The following is a 23,387-nucleotide window of genomic DNA, read 5'->3' as shown; positions in this document are numbered from 1 at the left end:
GCAAAAACCTTACCTACTTTACTCGCGTTCGAGAGAAAAAAAAATTATCTTTGTCAATGGGCCTTTCCGTTGTAGTGCCTTTCATTTCCTTTCTTTCTTCATTTTACCCTTTGTCGGCCCCTCTGTCCCTCTCATGATACCAAAAGCCTCTGCTCTCAGTTGGTGGATAGAGAAACAAATTTCCCCTTTTTTATCTATAAACGTAATAATTTCCATTAAAAAAGCTCTTGCGCTGGACGCAACGCATACAACGTAACTGTTAGCGAGCGGCTAGAGAGGAGAGCTGACAAAGAAAGAAGAGAGTAGGGATATAAGAGAGAGATGGGATGAGCGAGGGTGTTGTTGTTTAGTCGAATGTTCCAAGCTAGATGAGAGACGATATATTATATACTATCTACGAGTGTTGCACAACTTTGCATCTTGCAAATCTAGAATAAGATTGAGTGGATAAACTTTTTTTGTTTAATATGCTTGAAGCATGATGTATCCACAGATGTCAGCGTAGGCTAGATCTAACTTTTTTGACAGGTTGTTTATTTTATGGCTAGAAGCTTGTAGTAGCAGTATAAGATCTGCGGATATTAAATAATAATGCTTACATAGTGGTCCATGCTTGGCAGCAATCAGCATCGATGGTAGCACAATGAGGCAGGTGGTCACGGCGTGAGAACGTTTCATTGATATTTAAGGATTTTGACCAAGAAAGGCGCCGAATACAACTATTACTATTCTTGGCCAACCAGGTTTATACCAAATGATAGGACTCGGGCATAGCCGTACGGAAGATGAGCAGTCCGCTATCTGACTGAAGCAGAAGATCTCCAAACCACGCCGTAAGCATCACGTGCCGTCCGTCATATAATGTCATGCCCGAAGAGGATCATCACGAGGATAGCCCGATGCAGGGCGGCGGCCGTTCGACATTCCTGCGAATGATGTTGGTTGGACCATTCAGATATACATAGAGGGCACTAGCACGGTTAGTAGCATGTAATTGGTAAGGGCATGTGAGGAAGAACAAGAATAGAAAAAAACGTCAGATCTTTTTTCTCATTCGCATGAATTGCCTAGCTTAGCTTCATGGCTAGACAGAAGCAGCGTGTAAGCAGCCGCTTTTGGAGGCGAGAGAGAGAATATGGCAGAAGGGGCTTGTCCTTTGTTTTATTATTCCAAGGCTGTGGCAAAGGCTATGGGCAACAAGCCTCGGCGTTGGAAGGTGGAATGGAGCGATGAAACCTGGTTCGTATCGCGCCCTGGGGCAGCATCATGATTACACGACCGTACACGGTGCCTATTATACGTCGTCGTAGGACATACGAAGATGATCGGCCTTGGGATACGGTAATATACGGTGATTCTACTATATAACTCAACGACAAAGACAAGCCCACACCCATAATTCAGCCGATGCGATGCCACAGAGCAGAAAGGGTCGCGGCTAGTGTTGAATCATTGGATGCTAGTGCGGTGTTTTGCACGTCATGACGCAGAGCAGGCCGTTTGCACCCTCGCCTGCGATCAGCCAGTCAGTCTTACGATGCTGGGCAAAGTGCCGGCGATTCTTGGTGACCACTACTTGCCTGTGTAGGCAAGTACCAGGTAAGAGGGCGGTAGCGTGGACTTGTAACCCTGGCCCGGTACTTCAAACGATGACGATGACGGTCGATGCGCCAAGTTGTGCAATGGATGATCCATCCAGTCCAGTGTAAAATTACTACTGCGCAATATAAGTGCCGAATTGTATGGAAAGGAATAATTTTGTGCGCTTCGAGACCCCCAGACTTGAAACAACCGACGAGGTCGCATCGCCAGCAAAGGCTCCGACAGCACCGGCGACGGCTCGGAGTACCTGTACTTCGTATCGAACTAACTGGCAGGTGACAGGCGACGGAGTTTTCGCTGCTCGGCCAGTTTCAGGGGGGTCCCTCTTTTATTTTTATTTTTCCTGCTCTCTTCAGTTCTTTTTCAGTCACTTGCGCGTCTCTTTTGGGCCGGCTGCTCTGCGTTCTGGGCAGCAGTTCGTATTCAAATGAGGGTCCTCTTGCTTTGCCACTTTTTCACGGCTAAACCCAACGCGGCCATAGGGCCCTTTGTTCTCTTGACTCTCCTGAAGTACTGGTACCGCAGCTAGCACTGCCAAAGGCCCAATAGCTGCGGGATCTTTTGAGTTGCCGCTGCGGCGAGTCGCTGCAAGTGACAGCCCATTGCATTGTCTGCATGTGCCTCATTCTTTGATTTTGCTTCAGCCACGAACGCGAGGGAGGGAGCCTGTCATGTAGCGCTACTTGGTCCTGTGCTTGGACCTGCCCACGTAACGTTGTTCCTTTTACAGCGCCTCTGCATGCTGTGGTTGACTGCTGCATTAGTGGCCCTGGAGGTCGTTTTAGCGGACTGCGCGCACCCGCAGCGGGAACCTGGAGCTCGCACCCAGGTGCTGCCTGAGGTCACTGGAATGGGGCGCTTGTGGAGGTGCTGCATGTACCCGGCAGTAGAGCGTACCCGGCACCCCGGCCTGAGTGCGCGCTGGCACGCAGTCATCGGTACTTGCTGCGGTACCTGCCCAGTTGCCCTAGCTGGGGCGCTGCGTGGCTTCTCCGGAGTCCGCGTGCGCCACCGATTGTTGCGCCAAAAATGGGCTCCAAACAACGGGTCGGGTTTTCCTACTGGCTTTTCTAGCCCTCTTGCCCGAGTTTATCGTCGACTCCTGCTACTTCCTTCCCTACCGACCCCTTCCACTCGCTTGTTTCACTCGCCTGGCAGATCGCCGTCAACATTTTTTTTCTTTTTCTTTCCCATCCCCCCCGGGTTTGGGTTTTTTGATTGTGCAACTGCTTCAATATATATGGCCTTTCATTACTGCTACGCATAGTTTGACCGAATATTGATTTTTACCATTCACAATGCGCTTGCCGCTGGCGCTCGCTCTCGGCGCGCTGCTTGGGGCTGCCCAGGCAAAAGTCGTGATCCGAGCCGACAGCAGCACATCCGCGGCCGCAGATGATTCATCATCGACGACTACGACGCCTCCCACCTCGTCATCGACGCCTCCTCCGAGCTCTTCGTCCTCGTCCAGCGCTGATGACGACAGCACCACGACCGTCTTTGAGACCGATACCGTCACCAACACCGCGGGCGGCAAGACGTCAACAACTACCAAGACTCTGACGACCACGGTCACGACCACGGTTGTCCTCACGTCTACGGATTTTACCACCACCACTGTTACGAGCAGCAACGCGGAAACAGCCACAAAGACAGAATTTGAAACCACCACGGTCTTTGTAACGCCCACGCCCACAGGGCCTGCCCAGAAGCGAGATCGATGGATTGTGCCCAAGACTGGCGCTGATGCCGAGCCTACTTATGCCCCCAGTGCTGAGGATGTGGAGAATTATCTGGCTCTGCGTGGTCTGGAGGATCGTGCCGTCGTCACCGATGTTGTGACAGTGACTGTTGGAGGCGGTGGCAGCGGTACCACGATTACCGATACCATTACCAAGACTCTCAAGTCTACCGCAACATCCAAAACTACCATCACCAGCACCATCACCCAGACGGATCAAGTTAACGCCAAGACCACGGTTACCACCACCAGCACCTTGACTGTCACCTCCACTGTTGTCAACACTGGCGTCGTGGAGTCAACAACTGGTCCCGTCAGCTCAAACACAGGCACTCCCGACAACAATACGGGACATGCCGCCGATAGCTCTGGCCTGTCTACCGGCGCTAAGGCTGGTATCGGTGTCGGTGTCGGAGTCGGTGGCCTTCTCATCATCGGTGCCGCTCTCTTGCTGATTTTGAGACGTCGCAACCGCAGCCCTGGTCCTGATCACGACGATCTGGTCGGTGCTTCTGAAGTCCCGATTGGCGGCGGTGGTGGAGGCGGTGGTCACCACCAGCAACCCATGTCTTCACACACCGCTTCCGCTGCTGCTTTCCTTGCCCCCGGACGTACCCCAGTCCAGAAACCCGCTCCCGAGGGTTACCGTGGTACCGCTTTGGGCGATGGACGTGCTGGATTCGCCAAACCAGAGCCGTACGGTTCAGCCTACAACACTCCCAGCCCGGCAACCACTGCAGCAAACACCGTTAGCCCTGCTTCATTCCCCTCGGCTCAGCTCGCTTCTGCTCATCCTGCTCATGCTGATGCGGCGGAGCTGGGCAATGACAACATCAACGCCTCGAAATGGCATGAATCCGATGCCGCCGAAATCGATGGCAACGCTGTCATGAGCCACCAGAGCGGGCCTGTGTACGAAATGCCCACGCAAAGCTACCACTAGAGGAGATATTAAAAAAGGAGGGCATCACCAAGGAGTTTGAGGCTAGAAGGCTGGGCCGATTCAACTACTGAGCGACCACAGCCTCTAGGAGAGCTAATATACGGCCGCGGCGGGAGCATACAAGGCATGTGTCTGTTGTATATACTGTCCATACCCGTCGCGTTCATCGCGAACTAGGCTTAATGTACGATGGTGGCTTGGCGATTCTCACACACATGGGGAAAGATTCTCGGACTGATGTGAACGTATGAAGCTAACGATAGAAGAGAGGCTATGCAAATGAGAAGACGGCAGACGTTGGAAGATTTGGAAGATGCTACTCGACGTGTGACGAATGAAATTTAGGAGATTCTGGAGAGCAGACGGATACGTCCGTTTGGCTCTGTTCTGCGTAACCACTTTATGTATCTTTAATAATGGACCGATTCAATTCATACCAAATTTTTTCTTTTTTTATAAAAATGGCGTCTTCTTCTCGAATTATGTATGTTCCCAGCTAACATGCACAGCCATGCGTCTGTGAAGTATAAACGCTCCTTACATCTGCCAGGGGCTAACGCGGAGAAAAGCCGGCTGTGCTTTTAGCCGATTGGAGAAATTTGGTATAAACATTGAAAAATTTAAGGTAGAAGCTTAATGAGATTAAGGACGCAGACTAGTGGCTGATGCGAACTATGTGGCCATGTAAAAGAATAATGAAATGAAATGAAATGAAATGAAATGGAAGAAAATAAACTTTTTGAAGCTTTGTTTATTTGATTATATTGATAATTAATACCCTTAAGCTAGAAAAAATAAAAATAAAAAAAGAGCCAAAAGATGCTAATCAGAGCTGCCAATGTGTGTCATTATATCTCGAGACGATAGATTCAGAGCTACCCATGCTCTAATAGCCTATCCATCTCTCAAATCTCGCCAAAGGCGGTGTGCCTGACTCGAGAAGAAAAGATACAAACAGCCATAAACGCCATAATCTCTGTGGCTGGTTGCACACATGCTAGTCGAGCAAGATCTGTCCGTTGAAGGATCTTTTTACCCGAGCTGACGGAATATGAGTAACCATACATACTAGAATGGCGAGATCTTATCGACTGATGGATTGATAAGCCTGCATACAAGAAAAAAGACAAAGATTATAATAGGGAATTTCTCGGCAAGTGTTTTAGAAGAATATTTCCCTCACAGGTCCGAATTGCGGAACACGCTAATTAGTTTCCCGGGAGTGACCAACCACGCCACTATTCAGTTCTATTTTTTTTTCTCCAGACTAAATATGGAGTATTGCTAATACTATATTGTGACTCTTTTTTTTTTCTCATCGTGACTTTTCGGCTTACTTCTTTTTTTATTTTTGTTTTCATGTCTCACATGGACGTTGGCTTACGCATTACGAAATACACCTTGCCAGCTATTACTACGACCTATCGTAATTCCGAAGCTTTTTTTTCTGAGACATTGCGGCTATCTGTCTGTTTGTGGTCACTATGTCGGATTGAGTGAGACCGGGGTTACTTTTTCTTTCCTACTCATCAGCTTGTGAGACATTCCAGCCTCTTTTCTGCGAGTGGCTGCACAAAAGTGCCCGAAACTGAGCCGAGAGAGGAGACCTTTTGTCCGCCTTTTGTGATTTCTCTCTTTTGAGCGGCTGTTGCTACTTGGATTGTTGCTCTTTAACTAGACGGGGGAAGTTTTCTTTAAGTTAAAGCTTAGAATCACTTTTGAGTGAAGGATTGCCAACGATGGCGTCAACAGAGATAGCGGCGGCTATAATGCCCGAAGACGACAGCAAGACGACAAAGCCCACGGAGGCTGCTGCGGTGGAATCAGATACCGAGACATTGCTTCAAGGCGCGGATGAGAAAAAGTTGGTGCAGAAGCTGGATCTCTACATTATTCCTCTTGTCATGGGCTTGTATCTGTTTAGTTTCCTCGATAGGTGAGATATACTCCTCAGCTCTGCAATTTCTTCTTGTTCTTCCGTCACTCCACTTGCAGTTGTGGAAAATCTGAAACACAAGAAACTAACAGCTTATAGAGTCAACATTGGTAATGCTCGATTGTACGGACTCGAGGAAGATCTTAACCTTTCATCTGAACAGTTTCAAGTTACCGTTTCTATTCTCTTCGTCACATATCTCCTCTTTGAGGTGCCGTCAAACCTCGTGCTGAAGCTCTTTACTCCCCGCCTGTGGGTATCATTTATTGTTATAGCATGGGGCATCATTGCCACCCTCTCAGGACTGGTACAGTCATATGGAGCACTTATCGCCTGTCGTCTACTCCTGGGAGTCGTCGAGGCAGGCTTATTCCCCGGCCTCAGCATCTATCTCACCTTCTTTTATACCAAGCACGAGCTGGCCTTGAGAATTGGTTATCTATTCGTCAGTGCCGCTATAGCCGGCGCTCTGGGTGGACTATTGGCTTACGGCATTGGACACATGGATGGCGTCTGTGGTATGAGTGGGTGGCGGTGGATTCTCATCATTGAGGGTATCCCGAGTGTGATTCTCGGTATAGTCACTTTTGTTGCAATGCCAAATGATGCAGAATCTGCATACTTTCTTACCAAAGAGGAGAAACTGCTCATGGAAGAGAGACACAGGCGGGAATACGGGAACACAGCTACCAGCCGTGAGTTTAGCCGACTAGACATGATGAGAGCTTTCAAAGACTGGAAGGTGTGGGCATTTTCTTTTGCGCAGTTTGGTGTTGATACGATGCTCTATGGTAAGTGTCTTCTCATTCTACACTGTCGTCGCTGTCATGCAGAAAAGCATCAACGCACGAACGATTTTGAATAAAGCATTCTCGATATCTAACTTTTATAGGTTTCTCAACATTCCTACCCACAATCATTGATGCTCTCGGCGAATGGAGCGTCGCTCAAGTCCAGCTTCTTACCATCCCATGCTACTTCCTCGGAGCGGTGACCTACATGATCGTTGCTATGCTTTCTGATAAATTCCAAATGCGAGGAATATTCTGTGTCATCTTTGGCTGCATAAGCATTATCGGATATGGCATCTTGTTGTCCGATTCGGCTCCTGGAGTGCACTATTTCGGATGTTTTCTTGTTGCGGGAGGTTTATATGTTGCCGTTGGTCTTCCAATCGCCTGGGTAAGCTCAAAACTCATAATCATGGCCCATGAAAACCAGCATCTGACAATATGTAGTTGCCGAATAATACCCCTCGATATGGCAAAAGAACAACTGCAACAGGTTTGCAGCTTACTTTTGGAAACGCCTCTGGAATCATGTCTGCGTTCATATAGTAAGTTTCTACAAATGTTTGCCGGTGTTTGGACATAAATTTGCTAACCGTCGCCATGTAGCCCTGCGCTTGATAAGCCACGGTTCATCCGCGGCCATGCCGTCTCACTGAGCATGGTCGGCGTGGGTATCTGCATATATGGCTTTCTCTGGTACTGGCTCTGGAAGACTAATAAGCGCCGCGATGCTGGAGAATTGCCGCGAGAGCACCAGGGGCTGCCAGAGGATGAGCTAAAGGAGCTGGGAGACGACAGTCCTCATTACAGATATACGATTTAATGCGCAAAACGAAGATAAAGGGATATCCTATTGGAAATAATTACTATACTGTGGAGATAATGGATAAAAGAAGACTCTAAAATGATTTTGGATTTTCTGATGGCTGCTCAACCAATATGCAGTTGGACTACAGAATTATTAATATGCCTTCCTATCATTAGGAGGCAAAATGGAACAATATGATGAAACGATATATTTAATACCACACTTGGACCAAGCTAGCTATCATGATGAAGATGTAGTCTCAAGATTTATTCAGAGTCATGATTCATTATATCGTATATCGTGTATATCCTCTATCTTTTTTAAAACATAATGCCGTATCTTCGTTGCTTTGTGAAAGATTGCAGTCTTGCCATGTCAATCTCTGCAATGTATCGCCTTAATCATCCCCCTCCCAAGACTTCAAAGAGTGGATCTTCCGGCCCCAATACCCTTATCTTGACCTTTTCCCGGCCCTCATTAGCATATAATCTCCATATATCTCGTAACACAAAATCCTTCTTCACGCCCTCCTCATCTGCATAAGCTCTAGTGAACCCTCGTTTCAGGTACTGCAGTTCCTGGAAGCGCCTCCAAGCTGAATTCTCATAGTTCATGGTTCTCCTTTGCATAAATGTTTTCATTTGGCAATACTCGTGCTCTTGTGACCATAGCTTGTGCCAGGGATCGACAAGGGCTTGAGCAGTGGGAGATAGTGGGAGGAACGGCGTCCAGATGGGTCGACTGATGGCCAATAAATTGAATGCATGTAGGATGGCGAGCTGTAGAGAAGCTTGAGCAGGTGTAGGAGGTGGGGTTTCTTCAAGGGAGGAGAGGTTGTTAATGACAGGGCTCTCTCTGAGTTCTTCGTTGTTTTGTTCCGGTTGAGTGGTTTGCTCGCTTGATATACGGCTCGATACCTTTTTTTGTAGCCTCTCCAAAACTTCTTGAATGTCAGGTGCATTGATATCCAAGTCTTTCCGAAGCTCAATATCAAGCAATTTATGCCGGTGTAAGCTATTGATCTCGCATCTATCTTTGCATCCTGAGCACCATGAAGTTTCACAGAGAGGGCAATAGACATAGGGATCGTAAATCGACTCATCGCAAATGGCGCACCCTTGAAGGGCTACCGATCCCATGTAGCATCCATCGTCGTCCCAGCCAACTTGCGGCCTTGCGAGGATAAATTTGGCCAATACCTTAATATCTGCGTCCCAATCATCTTCGCGAGCAAAAAGGAGGCTAAGAACGTAGTCTAGTATGAGGAAATGTTGTTCTGTGGTGCGAGGCCCCTCAAGAAGCTCGTTTATACTAGAGAGAAGTTTTCTGTCTAGCTCAGGGATTGCAGAAGGTTTGGTAGTAAAATAGTTCATTGCAAAGTCGATCGGAGAAAGTCCAGCAATGCCGGGCTCATTTATAAGGTCGGAGAAAATATCTTTCCCCGTCTCCTTGAATATGGCATCACATGCTGATAGTAGACGGGGAGTGACTGGCAGTACTTTTCGAGGCTGAGCAAGCATGGGGAAAAGAGTGCCTCCATGATAGTCCTTGTGAGCTAGATTCTCCAACAGTCCCCAACGTGGTTCAAACAGCAAATCTATGATGGCTGGGACTTTCTTATTGTACGTATGAGAAACGAATTGAAGGGCCGTCCGCCACGTCTCTTCGCGACCAGCGCTCCTTTGCGCACGTTTCGGATCGGCGCCACGCTCAAGCAGCCATTTAACGTGCCTTGCTTCAGCATCTGCGATAGAAATTCCAAGGATAGTAAGCCCAGTCTCGTTATCGACGGCATTTATATCCAAACCACTGCGCAGTAGTAGATCCAGGATTTTGAAAGGCTTATCGCCTTTAGCCTCAAAGATTCGGCTAAAAGAGTTTGTTGTGCCGGCACCATTTGGGAGATAAATATCTGCTCCGGCATCAAGAAGCATTTTGATCATCTCGACATTCCCATGCTCGCAGGCGTATACAAGAGGGGTTTTGTTGAAAGCAGTGGGGACATTGATCATCTGCGGTGCAGCTTCCAGGACCATCTTGGCGATTTCCAAATCTCCCACATCACAAGCAGTGAATAGGGGAGATTCCTTATAGTAATAGCTGATCTGATCTGCCTTGGCACCTTTATCTAAAAGAAAGCGAACAACTTCTTTCTGTTTTCGATGACATGCCACAAACAAGGGGGACTCAATCATAAACCCCTTTTCTATCTGAAGGTCCAAAAATGCCGGTTCGTGTTGTAGCAGAATGTCACAGATTTTAATATGACCGTACCTGGCAGCATTGTGGAATGGTGATACCGTTTCGCCCGACGTGAGAAATTTGCTCAAGTCTGCTCCATACTCTAGCAAAATAGAAACAGTCTCCGCATCACCTTGACAGACGGCGCTCATAACACAGTGTTGCTCGTTCTCTCGGATGTAGTTGACATCAGGAGGATGTCGCGATTCCATTAGCTGTTTTATGATCTTGGGAATAGGATGTTTCTTCGTCACAGCCGTCTCAATCAAAGCGATAACCCCATATCCTTCTTCCACAGAGGCATCTGCACCGTTCTTAAGGAGTAGCTCGACAATATTTTCAAGGCCAAGATCCACCGCATGCCCCAGCGCAGTAAACGGAAACCAACTGCGTCTGGATTCATTCACTGGAGCTCCATACAATAATAACAGCTCTATCATGGCTCTATCGTTAACCATAATGGCTTCGTGAAGTGGCGGCACAGTGACCATTGGCAATAATCCTGGATATGCTCCGGCCTCAAGTAGCCACTCTAGCGCTGTGTAGTTGCGACTATTAATGGCAAATCCAATGGCCGTGCCACGTTTGATGTGGAATCGATCGGCTGCCGAGCTCACTGCATCTATATGTAGATCAGGTCTAGCAAGCAGAAGGCGAAGAAACTCTATCCTGTCAGCGCCATCGCTAGCAAGATGAATTGGCGCAAATCCAAGCCCAGTGGTCTGGTTGATATCCGCAAATGGAAGAAACACCTTGAACATCTCAAGCTTCCCGTCGTATATGCATCTTGCCAGTGGTGGTTCTCCACCCAACATGTATGCCTCTACATCCGCACCGTAACTGATGAGCATACTCATAATCAGAGGATTGTTGGTAGAATATGCCCTTTCGAGTGGTGTAAATCCCCATTCGTCTGTAACGTTGATTGGAGCATTAAACCTTAGCAAAAGCTCAGCTAGATCGAGCCTGCCACGCACACAAGCAACGTGCAAGGGAGTGATGCCATGATGCTCACTCATTCTTGGATCAATATCGTGTAGTAGCAGCAGTTCAACGACAGCATATATATCCGTTTTGTTGCCCACTGCTTTCGGTCCCATCAACCGATCTGAGGTAAGGCATAGCATGAGGGCAGTTCTTCCACCATCATCTCGAGCATTTATATCGATATCCCACTGTAAAATATGCTCCACTAAAGCAGGATTTCCACTGAGGGCCGCTGCCATCAAAACAGTCTGATCATGCAGCCCCCTGATATTCGGCCATTGCCCACTAAGTAGATTGGGAGATTGTGTTTTTGAAAATGGCATATGCCGCGCCCAGAGTTCAAATTTGCTCTTCCAAGTAGCACGAGGGGCTGCCGAAGACGGGAAAAAATGTTGGATAACAGCAAGACAACCCTCTCGAGCCATGACCATAATTGGATCTTCGGTAGTCGCAGTAGTCATTTCCATCTCTTCTTTGAAGAGCCATGACTTCCAATGGAGCCACGTCCGATATTGCTCGCAATCCATTGATAGAAACGTTTGTAGCATCGGCACCAGACGTGGGCTGAGTGTTTCCAGTCTGGCAAGATAGATTATCCAGCCTTGCGCCGCAAATCCGTAAAAAGCCGCTGTTCTACTCATTCTTTCTACCGTCCCATCTCTATCACTCGATGATAGAGGCAAGGCAGTACGAAAAACGTCTTGAAGCAGATATTTAAGAGAAATGAAAACCATATTAGTGTGTCTGTGTTCCATCGTAAGATATTTACTAAGATGGCCTCTAACGGAGGTATGGACGGAATACACCATAGAATCAATTGGGCTGACCCAGAACAGGTCTCCACAGAAAGTCTGTATGGATTTCGCAAGGCTTTCTACAGGCATATCGTCTTGACCATAGATGCATTGTATAAAGCTTTCGAGCTGTTTGAGGGAAAATGCGAGACCATTGTCTTCTGAAGCAATCAATGTGAGAACTGTGCGCAGGTGTCTTTCGCTGTTGTTGGCAGATTGCAGTAAAGGTAGCATCTTCTGTTCGTAGAGCCGCGCCAGCTCCATTGGGATATAATCTTCCCGAGGCTCTTGGATAGAGTTTATTGCACTTGAACTCTCAACTTCATCTGCCGCAAGCTTAGCAAAGAGCCAGTAGGTTCCTGCTTTCTGGGTAATATTCTCCTTAACCCTGCGTATCAGTTGCTCGTCGACTGTTTTTGGTCTAGCATTAGATATAGTTAAGAATCTCTTGTCCAGGTAAAGTGAGACGTCTTTTTTAAGGTCATCATTGGGTAAAGAACAACAGGAAGTCGTGCTTGAAGCTGTAAAAGTAGCATTTGTCCATCGGCTTGTTATGACAAGCTTAACCTTTGTCGGCGCTTCCAATATGTTGTTCGGCCGGTTCTCAGGCCCCAGTATCACCGGCCTTCTTAGCTGCTCTATCAAAGCGAAGAATTCAGTGAAATTTGCGGGAGGTGTCTGCTCTATTCCATCCACGATCAAGTATATTGTACGAGGCGAGCAGGCTTTCCGAAATGAAGTCCAGATCTCAGTGTACGCAGATGAATCGAGGCGAGGGTTGGTATCATCAGTTTTGCGTCGGAATTGAACCGGTACGTGAGCGAACCAGTCCGGCCACTCTTTTATCAACTTCCAAGTGAAGTATTCCCAAATGGCTGGCCTCTCTTCACCCTTTTGGCAAAAATATCCCAATACAATGTCGTCTGGCTTCGAGGACTTGAGATGGGTAAAAATGGCACGAGCCAAGTGCGATTTCCCATGCCCAGGGGCTCCTATGTAGAAGAGCGTGCCGCATTTTGGGTCGGTAAGCCAATTTTTGTAGATGGAACCATCTTTGAACCATTCACAGGTGCCGGCGGCGACAAAAATCTCGTTTCCATAATTACTCTCAGACCAGCCGCGTAGTGATTGAAGAAATTGTTCTCTGGACGTCTTGTCTTCTTTGTCTCTTTTTCGACGCTCCGGGCTTTGATGGCCATCGTCGCTCTTGTTCCAGAATCTTCGTCGAGGCTTAACTATAGGACCAGGTTTCCTGATGCCAGGAATTTCTTCAATTGGGAGCCGAGTTTCCCGAATCTCTGATAAGGGGCGCGGGAAAAGCGTCGGAACCGTTGTCACGGTGCGCTCGGAAAGAGTGTCCACTAAGAATTGAGAAAATATATCCATAAATTGTATGAATCTGTCGCTGAATACGCTTGAAAACCGAGGTAATTCTTCATGGCTGCATTCTATTATGTGATCAGTATTGCCTTGCAATTTCTCTTTCTGACATTGTAAGGAGACGATCTACGAGAGTATCAGTGATATTGCTTTTCTTAACGAATACAAATTTACATACAGGACGTCCGTGCGTATCAGAACTTGGTCCAGTAGCTTTTGAGGGTAATTGTTCCCAAAAAGAGAGCGTTCTCAGGTAGCTTGGTTTGCAAGTGATGAAAGTAGCGTTGATGCGACTCGCTATGGAAACGTATTCCCTGATATCTTCACCTTTAGCACCATCTTCTGGGCCAAAAGCGTCGACAGTGCCTCTGACAGCTTGAAGCAGTGCTTCGGAATCTGTGTCGGTATGAGGAGTGCCGAAGAATACAACGCCAGCCAGCGCATTTTTAGTCTGCGGATATGCTGGTGTCACGAAACACAGCTGGATTGCCTATGATTATAACCCAAGTTAATGACTTGACCAGATTATGAAGGATACAGACAGCTGCAGGTCATTTGATTGTCTAAAACTGACTTTTTTAACAATGATACCTCCAAAGCCGTGGGCAATGAATATCAGTGGTCTTCCCTGGTGGTATAAAGTAAGAAAATTATGTCCAGCTAAGAGGCGTCAAGAGTCGTACGGTGGATCTCTCAAGAGCTTGCTCTAAGCAGCAGAGCAAGTCGCTTGCGTGGAAAGCTGGGCTAGAGGATGATAGATTTGAATCTACATCGCCGTTGTAGCTGAAGGAAAAAATGCGAATCGGCCTCCTTATCCGAGTGATGAACTCTTCATCCTTTATCCAGATTTTACCTGTAGATTCGTCATGCCATGTTGTTTCTGGGTTACCACCATATCCATGAACGAAGACGAGGCTGAAGAAACAAGATTAGCCGTGTCATTATGGTTTTGTGCGAATATGCGAGCTAGGCACTCACTCAACGTGCGGGCTCGCCTGAGAGAGCCATATGAGTTCCAGATTGAAGTGCACCATATTAATACTTGGCGAGACTTGACAGCATTGAATTTCAGCCAGGAGTCAAGGTCAAGGGTCACGGTGCCTTTAAAAACAGAAAATGAAATATTGTACGCAGCGCTGCTGATTTTGATGCACAGGCGGTGTTTTACAAGCTAAAAGAGCCGCTTGCCAGGCAAGGCTCAAAGCAGTCGCATGACTGCTGAAACGCAGACAGCCTATAAGGCGTCTCCCCATGGCGATGATGCCTAGCTGAGCCTCCAGCTGAAAGGATGGTAGGACCAGAATGTAGCCAGCTCTCTCTATTGGCTGCATATTGAACTATCGACTAGCTGGCTGTAGCGCGCGGCCCTTGAGGCAGAGAAAGGCATCCATGCATGCGAAGGATGTAAGACAAGCATGGCGAGTGGACAAGTCTCGTTGACTCAGTAGGCAGAAGAAAGGAAATGGAAAAGAAGACAAAGAATTACTGATAACTCTGTCAATCAGCCCAGCGGTGTCTACCGAGCTTGGGCATTCCAGATCCAGGGGAAGCGAAGCCGATGTCTCTGGCGACGGAATGGTGGAGAGTCTGGACTTTGACAGCGTCAGAGCGACAGCCGAGAGCGATGCGCAGCGAAGGACCCAGTGGCGAGATGAAGCTAATAAGCACGCACCAATGACTAGCGGCACAGCTATTGCGACCTACCTGGACAGCTACCTCTTTTCCCAGATTAGGTGCTTTCTAGCGTCTTTGGTTTTCATGCAAAAAGCATCAGTGAAGATATGGGATCAAATAGCAATTCTGGAACACAACCCCGCGCTGCTACGCTCCTTTTCGTCCATGTTCACATTATCAGTAAAAAGTAGGTATCATCAGGGAAAGTATGTACAAAAAGAGCAGAAGACGCATAACAGTGTCCAGTATAAACTAGAGAGGATATATCACAAGTGCTGCAAATAAGACGGTTGGATATTACTACGGACCACACTGTGCAGACATATCCCCGCTCCACCAATTTGCAGTCCCAGCAGAGCTTCATACGAGTTAGCTGCAGTGATAAGTGACCATCATGTACGCGATGTGACTGGCATGCATGCATTGAGCCCTCCAGTCCCTCTCTTCTGCCCACCATAAGAAGTCAAAATACTACCGCAAACTCGCAAGCACTGATCCTTATCGGTGCTAGCAGTGGGAACCTGCATATACAGGCTTTTGAATTTTAAATCTCACAAGAGAGTTTTGTCCACCCCGCTTGGCCGCAGTCTTAGCAGTGTCTAGCGGTTTCACCCGGCTTGCCGTCTGCTGCATCTTGAGGATAGACGACGACGCATATGTTATGCGTTATTACGCTAATTGTAATGCTGGAAAGCGACGCGAGGTATTAATGGCGATAATATCTCTATTAAGATATGTGAAAGTTGCAGGATGTCTTTCTCCAATTGGATTCGCTCTTATGGTGGACGAGAGCGCAGCACTTTGCCATTGTTCACCAAGCCTTTGATCGTCGATGGCAAACATTCGATCCAAAGGTTGAGCTTGACTCATGGTAAAAGAACAACCGGGGCTGATGCAACGGCTCGAAAAATTAAATAACAACCCTGGTCGCCCAAGAGGGAATAAACTGAGGCAATGATAACTTACTGACCAAACAGATGCCTGTCTCGATATGCATTAGCCAAGGAATGGTCTGCAGAATTACTTTTGGTATGCATGAAAGCCGTTAACCCGCTGTACCTGAGATTGGTCAATCGCCCTCTCCATGATATCAGACGCCGGCTCCCCGCCAGGAAATGGTGCCGTTTGCCGCCGGCAACTTTGCATTCCCGCATATCTCTGCTTGCAGTATCTATGGATTCGTTTATTTATTTATAAACACAATGCATCCCTCGTTCCGAATCGCCCTCGAAAGTCGCTCGGCTACAGACTCGGATGCGTGGTGTCTAATTGCATTCTCCCTTTATCAAAGACGCTATTGACGCAATCGCTCCCAGTCTTATCTCGAGATATCAGGACTCGCTCTTCATACTGAAAAGATAAAGCGAGAGCTGCTCCCTCCTCATTCTAGTGAACTTCTTTTTTGCCATCCATCTCGTATTTATTCATCTTTCTACGTGCTACTTACATTGCCATTGTGTCGCTGGATCTGCACGTACAATTGCTCAGACTCAAGACACTCTCCATTCCACACAACGACCACGACAACACATTTCGTCGTCCCACAAAATAATACAAGATGGCTTTTAAGCTGTTTAATTTTTTTGCCCTTCTATTAGTCCTCTGTGGGCTTGCTCTTGCCGACTATGGCGCACTTTCGGCTGAAGTGGTGGTGACGCCAGTTTATGGCAGGCAAAGCGATCATTTGGTATACCGCGACAATAACACTGCTGTCAATAGCTCCATAGTCGCGTCGCCATCTTCTACGAATAATTCGCCTTCAAAAAGCACAAATAGGCACCTATTAAACATCGATTTGACAAATATTGTCAAGCAAGAGCCTGGATTTGTCCTCCTCAGCCTATCTTTCGCGGTCATAAGCGGGGGCATGGTGTTCCTTTAAACGCACGCGAAAGTGGTTACTTTTACTTCATTTCATCTTTTCTTTTCTTTTCATGTTCAGTTTTACTTTCTGAAAATCACATCAGCCTCAATTCGAAGGCAAATTCTAAATTGTATCAACCAAGTTTGGGTGGGTTCTGGGAGGCGTTTCATAGGCAGTATACGGGGAAACATGGCAACCCTGGAGGAGTAAGCTGGACTTTCTTCGTCGCCGAAAGGTTGGCTTTAATTTGCTTGCGGTATTTGGCAAAAAAAATGTATGATTGCATGCTATTAGCTCTTATAGCGGAATTGAATATGATAAATACCATTCACATAATATTTTTCTGTCGGTTGCTTCTCTATTATGTGACATTGCTTGGCCCAAGCCGAGTATCAGACTCTAAACTTCCCATTGGCGGAAGCTACGTCATTGTACGCCGCCTCTGAAGTCTGCCAAAGATAAAGAAGAAACAAAAAGGAAATATGGGTTTCGACAAAAGTAAAGAGCCTCTAGCTATCTACTAGAGCGGCGTATAATTACTCGACGCTCATCGCTCTTTATCTCGGTATATTGCACAGTCGCTTTATACTAGAGGCAGCTTATCCAATTCCAGCGAAACCGGCACAGTTGTCTCAGAACACATGCAACTCAAAACAATCGTTTATCTCAACCACTTTTAAATCATAAACAAAGCCTCAACCAGAAAAAAGAGGAAGCTTCCTCCCCGCATAAAGAGCTGTGGAGCGACCATTAGCTTGAAGCTACAGCACTGGCCCAAAGCTGAGCTTCCTAGGGATCCGAAACCTGGTCCACGCAAACAAGCAAAAAGGGTGGCGTGAAACATCTTCCCAGTGACATCCACCACTATCGGAACTTCAACGTTAAACCAACATCATCGCGTTTGCCAGCACAAGCGCTTTTCGATCTTCTACGATTCCGCCGACCCTGAAATCGCTCCATCTCTCGCGATCTATCAACTACGACTATTTAGCACATCGTTTGCGAGCGACAGAGTCGCACACACAGTGGTGACCTGGAGTCCCTCGCCTCGCCTTTGATTGTCGCAAAGCGCAAACAGATCACAAGAAGGTCGCCATCATGTCAGACACTGCAATGGCGCAAGCCTCACATCCGACCTTGACAAATCTCCCTCCTCCAGACCCTAACCCTGACACTCCCTCGGAGATACCGTACGTTGTTCATGCGTAGAGCCCCAGCTGGATTCGAAAAAACACTGACAAGCTCTTGACCAGCGGCACGCCCACGAGCACCACGACATCTCTCTCTGCCATCTCGACAACCGCCATCAAGGACGGCCACCGCGGCCACTTTCATGCCGGGCCCTATTTCCGCGGCCATCAGCACAATCCATCGGCGACGACGCTCGAAGCCGAAAGGGCCGATCGCATCTCTCGCCTAGCCGGCCTCGAGAGGGTGTCGACGCTGCGAGCCGCGCCGCATACTCCAGGAAGCACAGGTGGCCGCGCATCGTCGCTATCCCCTCAGACCACACCGACGTCGACAGCCGGCTTCCCTCTCAACTACCCTGCGACGCAACACTTGACGCCGGCATACTTTGACAGCAATGGACAGCCTGTCGCAGTGACCAAGATGAGCACCGTTGGTACCGCTAGTGCAACCGACAGTCATCTGGCAGACAGCGAAGACCGGCGCACCGTTGGCGATGAGGACATTCTGAGCACGGATACGAACTACCGCGAGGGCGAGTCTGTTACAAGCACTGGCGTGGATCAAGATGCGATGGACGAGGACCTCGAAGGCCTGGGCACACATTCCCTGGGTGGATTTGAGGATAGAATGAGCGACGATGGTTCTGCATCTCTCGTTGGATTCGGTGAAGGAGCCGGCAGCACTGTCTCTGGGCCTATATACCACCGACGGCCAGCCCCCGGCGCTGCATATCAATGGGGCCTCGAGAGAACCAACTCGGGCATGAGCGATGCGCGGCGCGAGAGAGATTCATACATGTCTGGGGGCGGCGACACACCAATGAGCGCAACAGCCGCCCAAGAGCGGCAGTACGCTCGTATGATGGACGGGGTTGCCACAGACGGTCCCCCCACCAACCCTATATCCCCCGATCAAGACGTCTTTGTGGACACAACCTTTAGAGGACCAGTTCCCGTAGGCCGACAGCCTGCTAGAGAAACCGCAGAGAGAATCGTGCAGCGGCTGGATAGCGGCGAGTCCAGAGCTGGTCCATCGGGAATGGGGAGCCCAGGACGAGGAGGCGACACGTTGGGCAGGTTTTATTTTGAAACCGACAAACGTGATGACTGAAAGGAGGAAACACGGGAACTATGCAATATCTTTTATTTGATTTTATTTCTTTTATTACTCGTTGACTGAGGTACGAGTCTTTCAACATGGGAAATTGGGCAGGCAAATGGGATGGGACACCGATGATGGTCGGTCTACGGCGGTTAACAAACATTAGGGGCTTTGTATCACTACTCTTTTCATGTATTTTGTTTGCTTTTCTTTCTATCTATCTTCATCTCTGCTCATAGCAGTATCGATTCGTTTACGAATCGGGAGTTCGTTACCAACAACGTTTATGCCTTGGCATGATATGACTGTCAAGATGTGGGAAAGCAGAGGTCAAACTTGGACTTTTTTCGGCAGAGCCGAGATATTCTCTTTAAGTACAACGTATTATCTAGGACGGAATGAAAATGATACAAAAATTTATTGAAACATGATATCTATTTGAACTAAAACAAACAATGTCACCAAAGCTGATGAAAGAGAGAACAGAGGGCAACGAAGAAACAATTTCGTATTTAGTCTAGGACAAAACAAAAGACGCAAACAATGCATAAAATTAAAATCTAGATGCAAATGAGAACCCAAACGAAGGGATATAGAATCATCCTCACGTATCTAACCACCTCCTTTTAGGTTGAAAAGAACAAAACAAGAGCATTGTCTAATAAACGAGATCCAAAGCAGCAACGCAACAGCAAAAAAAAGAGTAATTTTCTTCAAAAAAAAGAAAGGCAAGCACATCAACTTAGGGGGGGGGGTTTTAAATTGAGAAAAGTAAGAAAACCACATTTTGAGACGACGCCTTTTAGGGGGGGAAGACAACAAAAAAGCAAAAAGAACAAAGCAAAAAAGGAAAAAAAAAAGAGGAAAAATGGACTACAAGTTCCCACCCGTAACCCCCGTTACCAACCAGCCATGTGCGATAAATGAAGCACTTTCAGTCCGCATAGCTGGAAATGCTACCACCCTTTGCCGTGAAACTCCAAACCTAGATCGCCAAGCCTAAAGAAATCCCCGTTCTCCCTTCTTTCTCGGTAAAAAAGCAAAAGAATGTTTAAAAAAAAGAAATCGTCCCTTTTCCTCCTCTGGATGGATACTTTGTCATAGTATCTAGCGTGAGTTGTTAGGTTAGGCTAACAGTACTGGTCCTATCCAAGCGGGAATGGATAGGGCGAAACGCTGCGCAAACGCAAAAGGGGTTTATGCTGCGAGAAAAACGTATATATATATAAGCCGCTGAGTAGAACGGCATGCCGTGGTCAGTCAAATGGATTTGACTTGTGAATTTTTTTTTCTTTTTCCTTTTTATAATAAAAAAAGTGACTTGAGACTTCTTATGAAAGAGGAACCATTACTGGAACTTTCTTAAAAAAAGCGAAATGATTTTGTAAAATCAACTCATCAACTCTTCAAAAAAAAAAAAAAAAAAAAAAAAAAAAAAAAAAAGAAAGCGGGAGAAAAAAGTGAGAGAGAAACCTCAGAAACCCGTCATAAGATGGAAAAAAGAGGACTGAAAAGCAACTCAAATAGCTTCTCAATCATGCACAAGGGAAGTCAAGACCCATTCGTCTCGCGACTCTTTGCCAATCCCAAACAGCACCCCAGTCACCTTGATCCATGAGCGCCCAAACCTCTTCAAGCAGTTCCAGGACCCGATCACAGTTCTTCAGGCCCGTATACCCCCGCACTGCCCTGATAGCTGCTCGGATTCGGTACCGCTGGTCGGGCTCGAAGCAGGCCGTTCCGATTACTAGACATGGGATCAGGAGGAGAGTCTGTGAGGGGTCAGAAGGCTTGAATGTTTCCAAGAGGCCTAGCGCTTCATCAACTGCTACAGTAATCCGCTTGTCGTCCTGTGCTGGTCGTCTAGCGGGAGGTGGAGATGAAGCGCGCTGTTTCTGCGACCCAGACGCGATATTCGTCTTCGAGTCTCCCTCATGCATGGAGCTGGTTCTTGATGGATGTCGCGAAGAGGGGGCGCTGTGTGTTTTTTGTGGACGTGAGAAAGGATTAGTCGCTCCCATGAGCGGAGACGAGCCTGTAGGGCCGATGGCTGCAGCCATGGAAGCTCGCCGCGGTTGAGAGCTTGTGCTCGTGGACATTGTTGAAAACATCGCCGTGGGTAGTGAACCAATAGTGCTGCGTCGGCCGGGCAAAGATGATGGGGGGTATATCGTTCTGAAAAGATAAACCCATAGCATCAACTTGTACAGTAGCCCGACACGATCACGACTATCACCCGTCGGCCAGCGGGGAGTCCACTCCCGGATAGCGGCATCTATCTCGGCTGCCTTGTAGAGACTGGTGTAGTCAACCAAGGGGTCAACGGAGTTGGCCATGTTCACGCGAATGGCGTTTCGAATGCTGGTAATTTCAGAAAGGTGGCGGAATAATCCATCAGCGACTCCCAGTAGGCGCGGGGGATGAATGGGCGCTGTTGGTTCCCAGTCTTCCGTTGCAAGACGCTCTGTCTTTTTTTCAGGGTACCAGAAGAGGTCATCGGCGTAGATGTGATACTGGAAAAACTCCGTGATGAAAGTTAAAAAGTTTGAATCCTCAGGAGGCGAATTTTGTATTAAATTTTTGTACGCCTGGAGATGGACCCTATGGTCGCCCCGTGGATTGCCTTCAGCTCGAGTCTGGAGAAGTAGGCACATCATTTGGCCATATCGTGCAGCGAGGACGGTTTTGTACTCTGGGTCGTCTTCGTCCATCTCCTGCATTTCGGCATACATCCGTCTCATGCCCTCATCGTGGTGAAATTCGGAGCGTTGCTCCAAGGTCTCCTTGCTTGTGGACGGGTTGTTCTGGAGGATTTTCATGCCATAAGGAGTATCCCAGTCAATGTGCTTGCTGCTGGCCGCAAGTATTGAGTGCATCAGGCCTTGATGTCGATTGGCAAGTTGCAGAATGATGTCCTTGAAGGCATTCTTGGCCTCTCCCTCGACAGTAAGCACATTGCTGAAGTGGTTGACGTAGTGTTTCCAAAATATCTTGTCTTCGGTGGTTTCCACACCGTGAAAGATAGGCTGCATTGTAATGATGGGTAGATTCTCCCACCGTTGTCGCTCTGCTGCGTAGGTTAGCTTGATAGTCTAATATACTTGCAATATTGCGTCTAGGTTCTGTGACGTACCCTCTTCAGCTCTTTCTCTGCCGCTCTTCCAGACCTGCTTTTCGTGATATCCTTCGCAAACGACGGCATTTTTCTCACAATTCATACCTGTTAGTCCCATCATGTGTTAGCTTACACAGATCACGGCGTGTGTTCACAGGGCTGAATGAAATTTGCATACATCTTGGCTTTGCCTCGTCGCACTTCTTCTTGCGCTTCCTACAGGTGATACATCCCGTCTTTGAACGGCCTTTCGTGACTTTATTCGTGTTGACTATCGGGGTGAGAGGATGTTTCCTCGGTCGTCCCCGGGGCCTCTTTTGCTTTAGCTGGGAGACTCCCAGGATCTCGTTTGGCGGCGTTTGCGACAGAGGGGCCTCGCACACATCCTCCAGGTTGATATCATCGTCGGTCGGCTCTAGTTTTGGAATGGCGAGAGTATCGTCGGACACCTGATCCCAATCCCAATCTCTGTCTTCTTCGCACTCATCTGGATTGCCGTGGCCGGCATGCCAAGAGTCTACACATGTCGATGACGACGCGGAATGCGCCATGGGAGGGACAGAAGAGCTGTCCATATTGGCGTCGGTATTGGAGCTCACAGGCGACAGCTGGCCCATCTGAAGGGGTGCCGCAGAAACGCCTGCTCTCCATGCTGTCTCGGTAGGAGATGGGGACGGCAGCACCATATCATCCCAAGATCCTTCATCGGGAGACATACTGTTATCGTCTTGCCAAGTAAAGTCTTCGTTCGTCACGATGGTGAGCGTACGTTCCATTACACGTTAATAGCAAGCACATGCCCAATCGAAGTGGGAACTGGACAATGTTGGCACGTGAATAAACTGAGGTAGAGAAACCGAGAGAGAAAATGAGAAAGAGATCGCAGGAAAAAAAATTAACAAGGCGGAAAATTGTGAAGCAGGATCAATAGAGTGCGAAGATCACAAAGGCCTTTTTTTTCTGTCCTTTGCTCCTCTATTTCCCTTTACAGGTCGCGTAGAAATTCAAGAGTGGAGGTCGTCAGGCTCGAGTAAGTGGTTGTCTGTGCTAGTAATATCACGTCGGGCAATTCATCGACATCGGCACTGGAGAAGATCAGAGGTGTATAGTTGGCCAAAATGCACGGTGCAAGCGAAGATCGTAGCGAACAGACGAGGAGAGAAGTAAGGATTAGGTGGTATGGAGGGGTTGTAGTGGAGGAGAGGTCTTATTATTTAGT

General features: G+C 47.8%; 6 protein-coding genes across 6 annotated transcripts; 4 read left to right on the top strand and 2 right to left on the bottom strand.

Annotated features, from left to right (window-relative positions):
* Positions 1-2,632: 2,632 nt before the first annotated feature.
* Positions 2,633-4,453, top strand: GGI43DRAFT_109415 (uncharacterized protein). Its single transcript, XM_083198890.1, has one exon. The coding sequence runs from the start codon at positions 2,901-2,903 to the stop codon at positions 4,284-4,286; it is 1,386 nt and encodes a 461-aa protein (XP_083058662.1). The 5' UTR covers positions 2,633-2,900; the 3' UTR covers positions 4,287-4,453.
* Positions 4,454-5,494: 1,041 nt separating this feature from the next.
* Positions 5,495-8,063, top strand: GGI43DRAFT_410450 (major facilitator superfamily domain-containing protein). Its single transcript, XM_083206621.1, has 5 exons — positions 5,495-6,222; positions 6,322-7,013; positions 7,115-7,404; positions 7,461-7,558; positions 7,620-8,063. The coding sequence occupies exons 1-5, from the start codon at positions 6,026-6,028 to the stop codon at positions 7,834-7,836; spliced, it is 1,494 nt and encodes a 497-aa protein (XP_083058661.1). The 5' UTR covers positions 5,495-6,025; the 3' UTR covers positions 7,837-8,063.
* GGI43DRAFT_109380 (ankyrin repeat-containing domain protein) lies at positions 7,910-14,527 on the bottom strand. The gene is made up of 5 exons (XM_083198888.1): positions 14,202-14,527; positions 13,907-14,138; positions 13,798-13,851; positions 13,402-13,713; positions 7,910-13,349 (listed from the first exon to the last, which is right to left on the bottom strand). The coding sequence occupies exons 1-5, from the start codon at positions 14,255-14,257 to the stop codon at positions 8,223-8,225; spliced, it is 5,781 nt and encodes a 1,926-aa protein (XP_083058660.1). The 5' UTR covers positions 14,258-14,527; the 3' UTR covers positions 7,910-8,222.
* Positions 14,528-16,353: 1,826 nt separating this feature from the next.
* On the top strand, positions 16,354-16,906 carry GGI43DRAFT_109361 (uncharacterized protein). The gene has a single exon (XM_083198886.1). It carries the CDS (start codon positions 16,456-16,458, stop codon positions 16,777-16,779), a length of 324 nt encoding a protein of 107 aa, XP_083058659.1. The 5' UTR covers positions 16,354-16,455; the 3' UTR covers positions 16,780-16,906.
* A 627-nt stretch (positions 16,907-17,533) lies between these two features.
* Positions 17,534-19,153, top strand: GGI43DRAFT_109363 (uncharacterized protein). Its single transcript, XM_083198887.1, has 2 exons — positions 17,534-17,951; positions 18,015-19,153. Exons 1-2 carry the CDS (start codon positions 17,860-17,862, stop codon positions 19,060-19,062), a joined length of 1,140 nt encoding a protein of 379 aa, XP_083058658.1. The 5' UTR covers positions 17,534-17,859; the 3' UTR covers positions 19,063-19,153.
* Positions 19,154-20,588: 1,435 nt separating this feature from the next.
* Positions 20,589-22,719, bottom strand: GGI43DRAFT_424188 (transcription factor domain-containing protein; the record flags this gene model as incomplete). The annotated part of the gene is made up of 3 exons (XM_083208332.1): positions 20,589-22,123; positions 22,187-22,273; positions 22,347-22,719. 3 exons carry the CDS (start codon positions 22,717-22,719, stop codon positions 20,589-20,591), a joined length of 1,995 nt encoding a protein of 664 aa, XP_083058657.1.
* Between the last annotated feature and the right edge of the window lie 668 nt (positions 22,720-23,387).

Source organism: Trichoderma evansii (assembly GCF_050947405.1).
Source record: "Trichoderma evansii strain SZMC 28006 chromosome Unknown GGI43scaffold_16, whole genome shotgun sequence".
Classification (NCBI taxonomy): domain Eukaryota; kingdom Fungi; phylum Ascomycota; class Sordariomycetes; order Hypocreales; family Hypocreaceae; genus Trichoderma; species Trichoderma evansii.
Note: the sequence above shows the minus strand (reverse complement) of the source record. Positions and strands in the feature narration are given on the sequence as shown.

Coding starts and splice junctions, on each gene's coding strand:
- GGI43DRAFT_109415 (XM_083198890.1), top strand. CDS start 2,901: ATGCGCTTGCCGCTGGCGCTCGCTCTCGGCGCGCTGCTTGGGGCTGCC.
- GGI43DRAFT_410450 (XM_083206621.1), top strand. CDS start 6,026: ATGGCGTCAACAGAGATAGCGGCGGCTATAATGCCCGAAGACGACAGC. Junction 6,223..6,321: donor CTGTTTAGTTTCCTCGATAG/GTGAGATATACT, acceptor AACAGCTTATAG/AGTCAACATTGGTAATGCTC. Junction 7,405..7,460: donor TTGGTCTTCCAATCGCCTGG/GTAAGCTCAAAA, acceptor GACAATATGTAG/TTGCCGAATAATACCCCTCG.
- GGI43DRAFT_109380 (XM_083198888.1), bottom strand. CDS start 14,257: ATGGTGCACTTCAATCTGGAACTCATATGGCTCTCTCAGGCGAGCCCG. Junction 13,852..13,906: donor AAGCTCTTGAGAGATCCACC/GTACGACTCTTG, acceptor TTATACCACCAG/GGAAGACCACTGATATTCAT. Junction 13,714..13,797: donor GAGGTATCATTGTTAAAAAA/GTCAGTTTTAGA, acceptor TTATAATCATAG/GCAATCCAGCTGTGTTTCGT.
- GGI43DRAFT_109361 (XM_083198886.1), top strand. CDS start 16,456: ATGGCTTTTAAGCTGTTTAATTTTTTTGCCCTTCTATTAGTCCTCTGT.
- GGI43DRAFT_109363 (XM_083198887.1), top strand. CDS start 17,860: ATGTCAGACACTGCAATGGCGCAAGCCTCACATCCGACCTTGACAAAT. Junction 17,952..18,014: donor GACACTCCCTCGGAGATACC/GTACGTTGTTCA, acceptor GCTCTTGACCAG/CGGCACGCCCACGAGCACCA.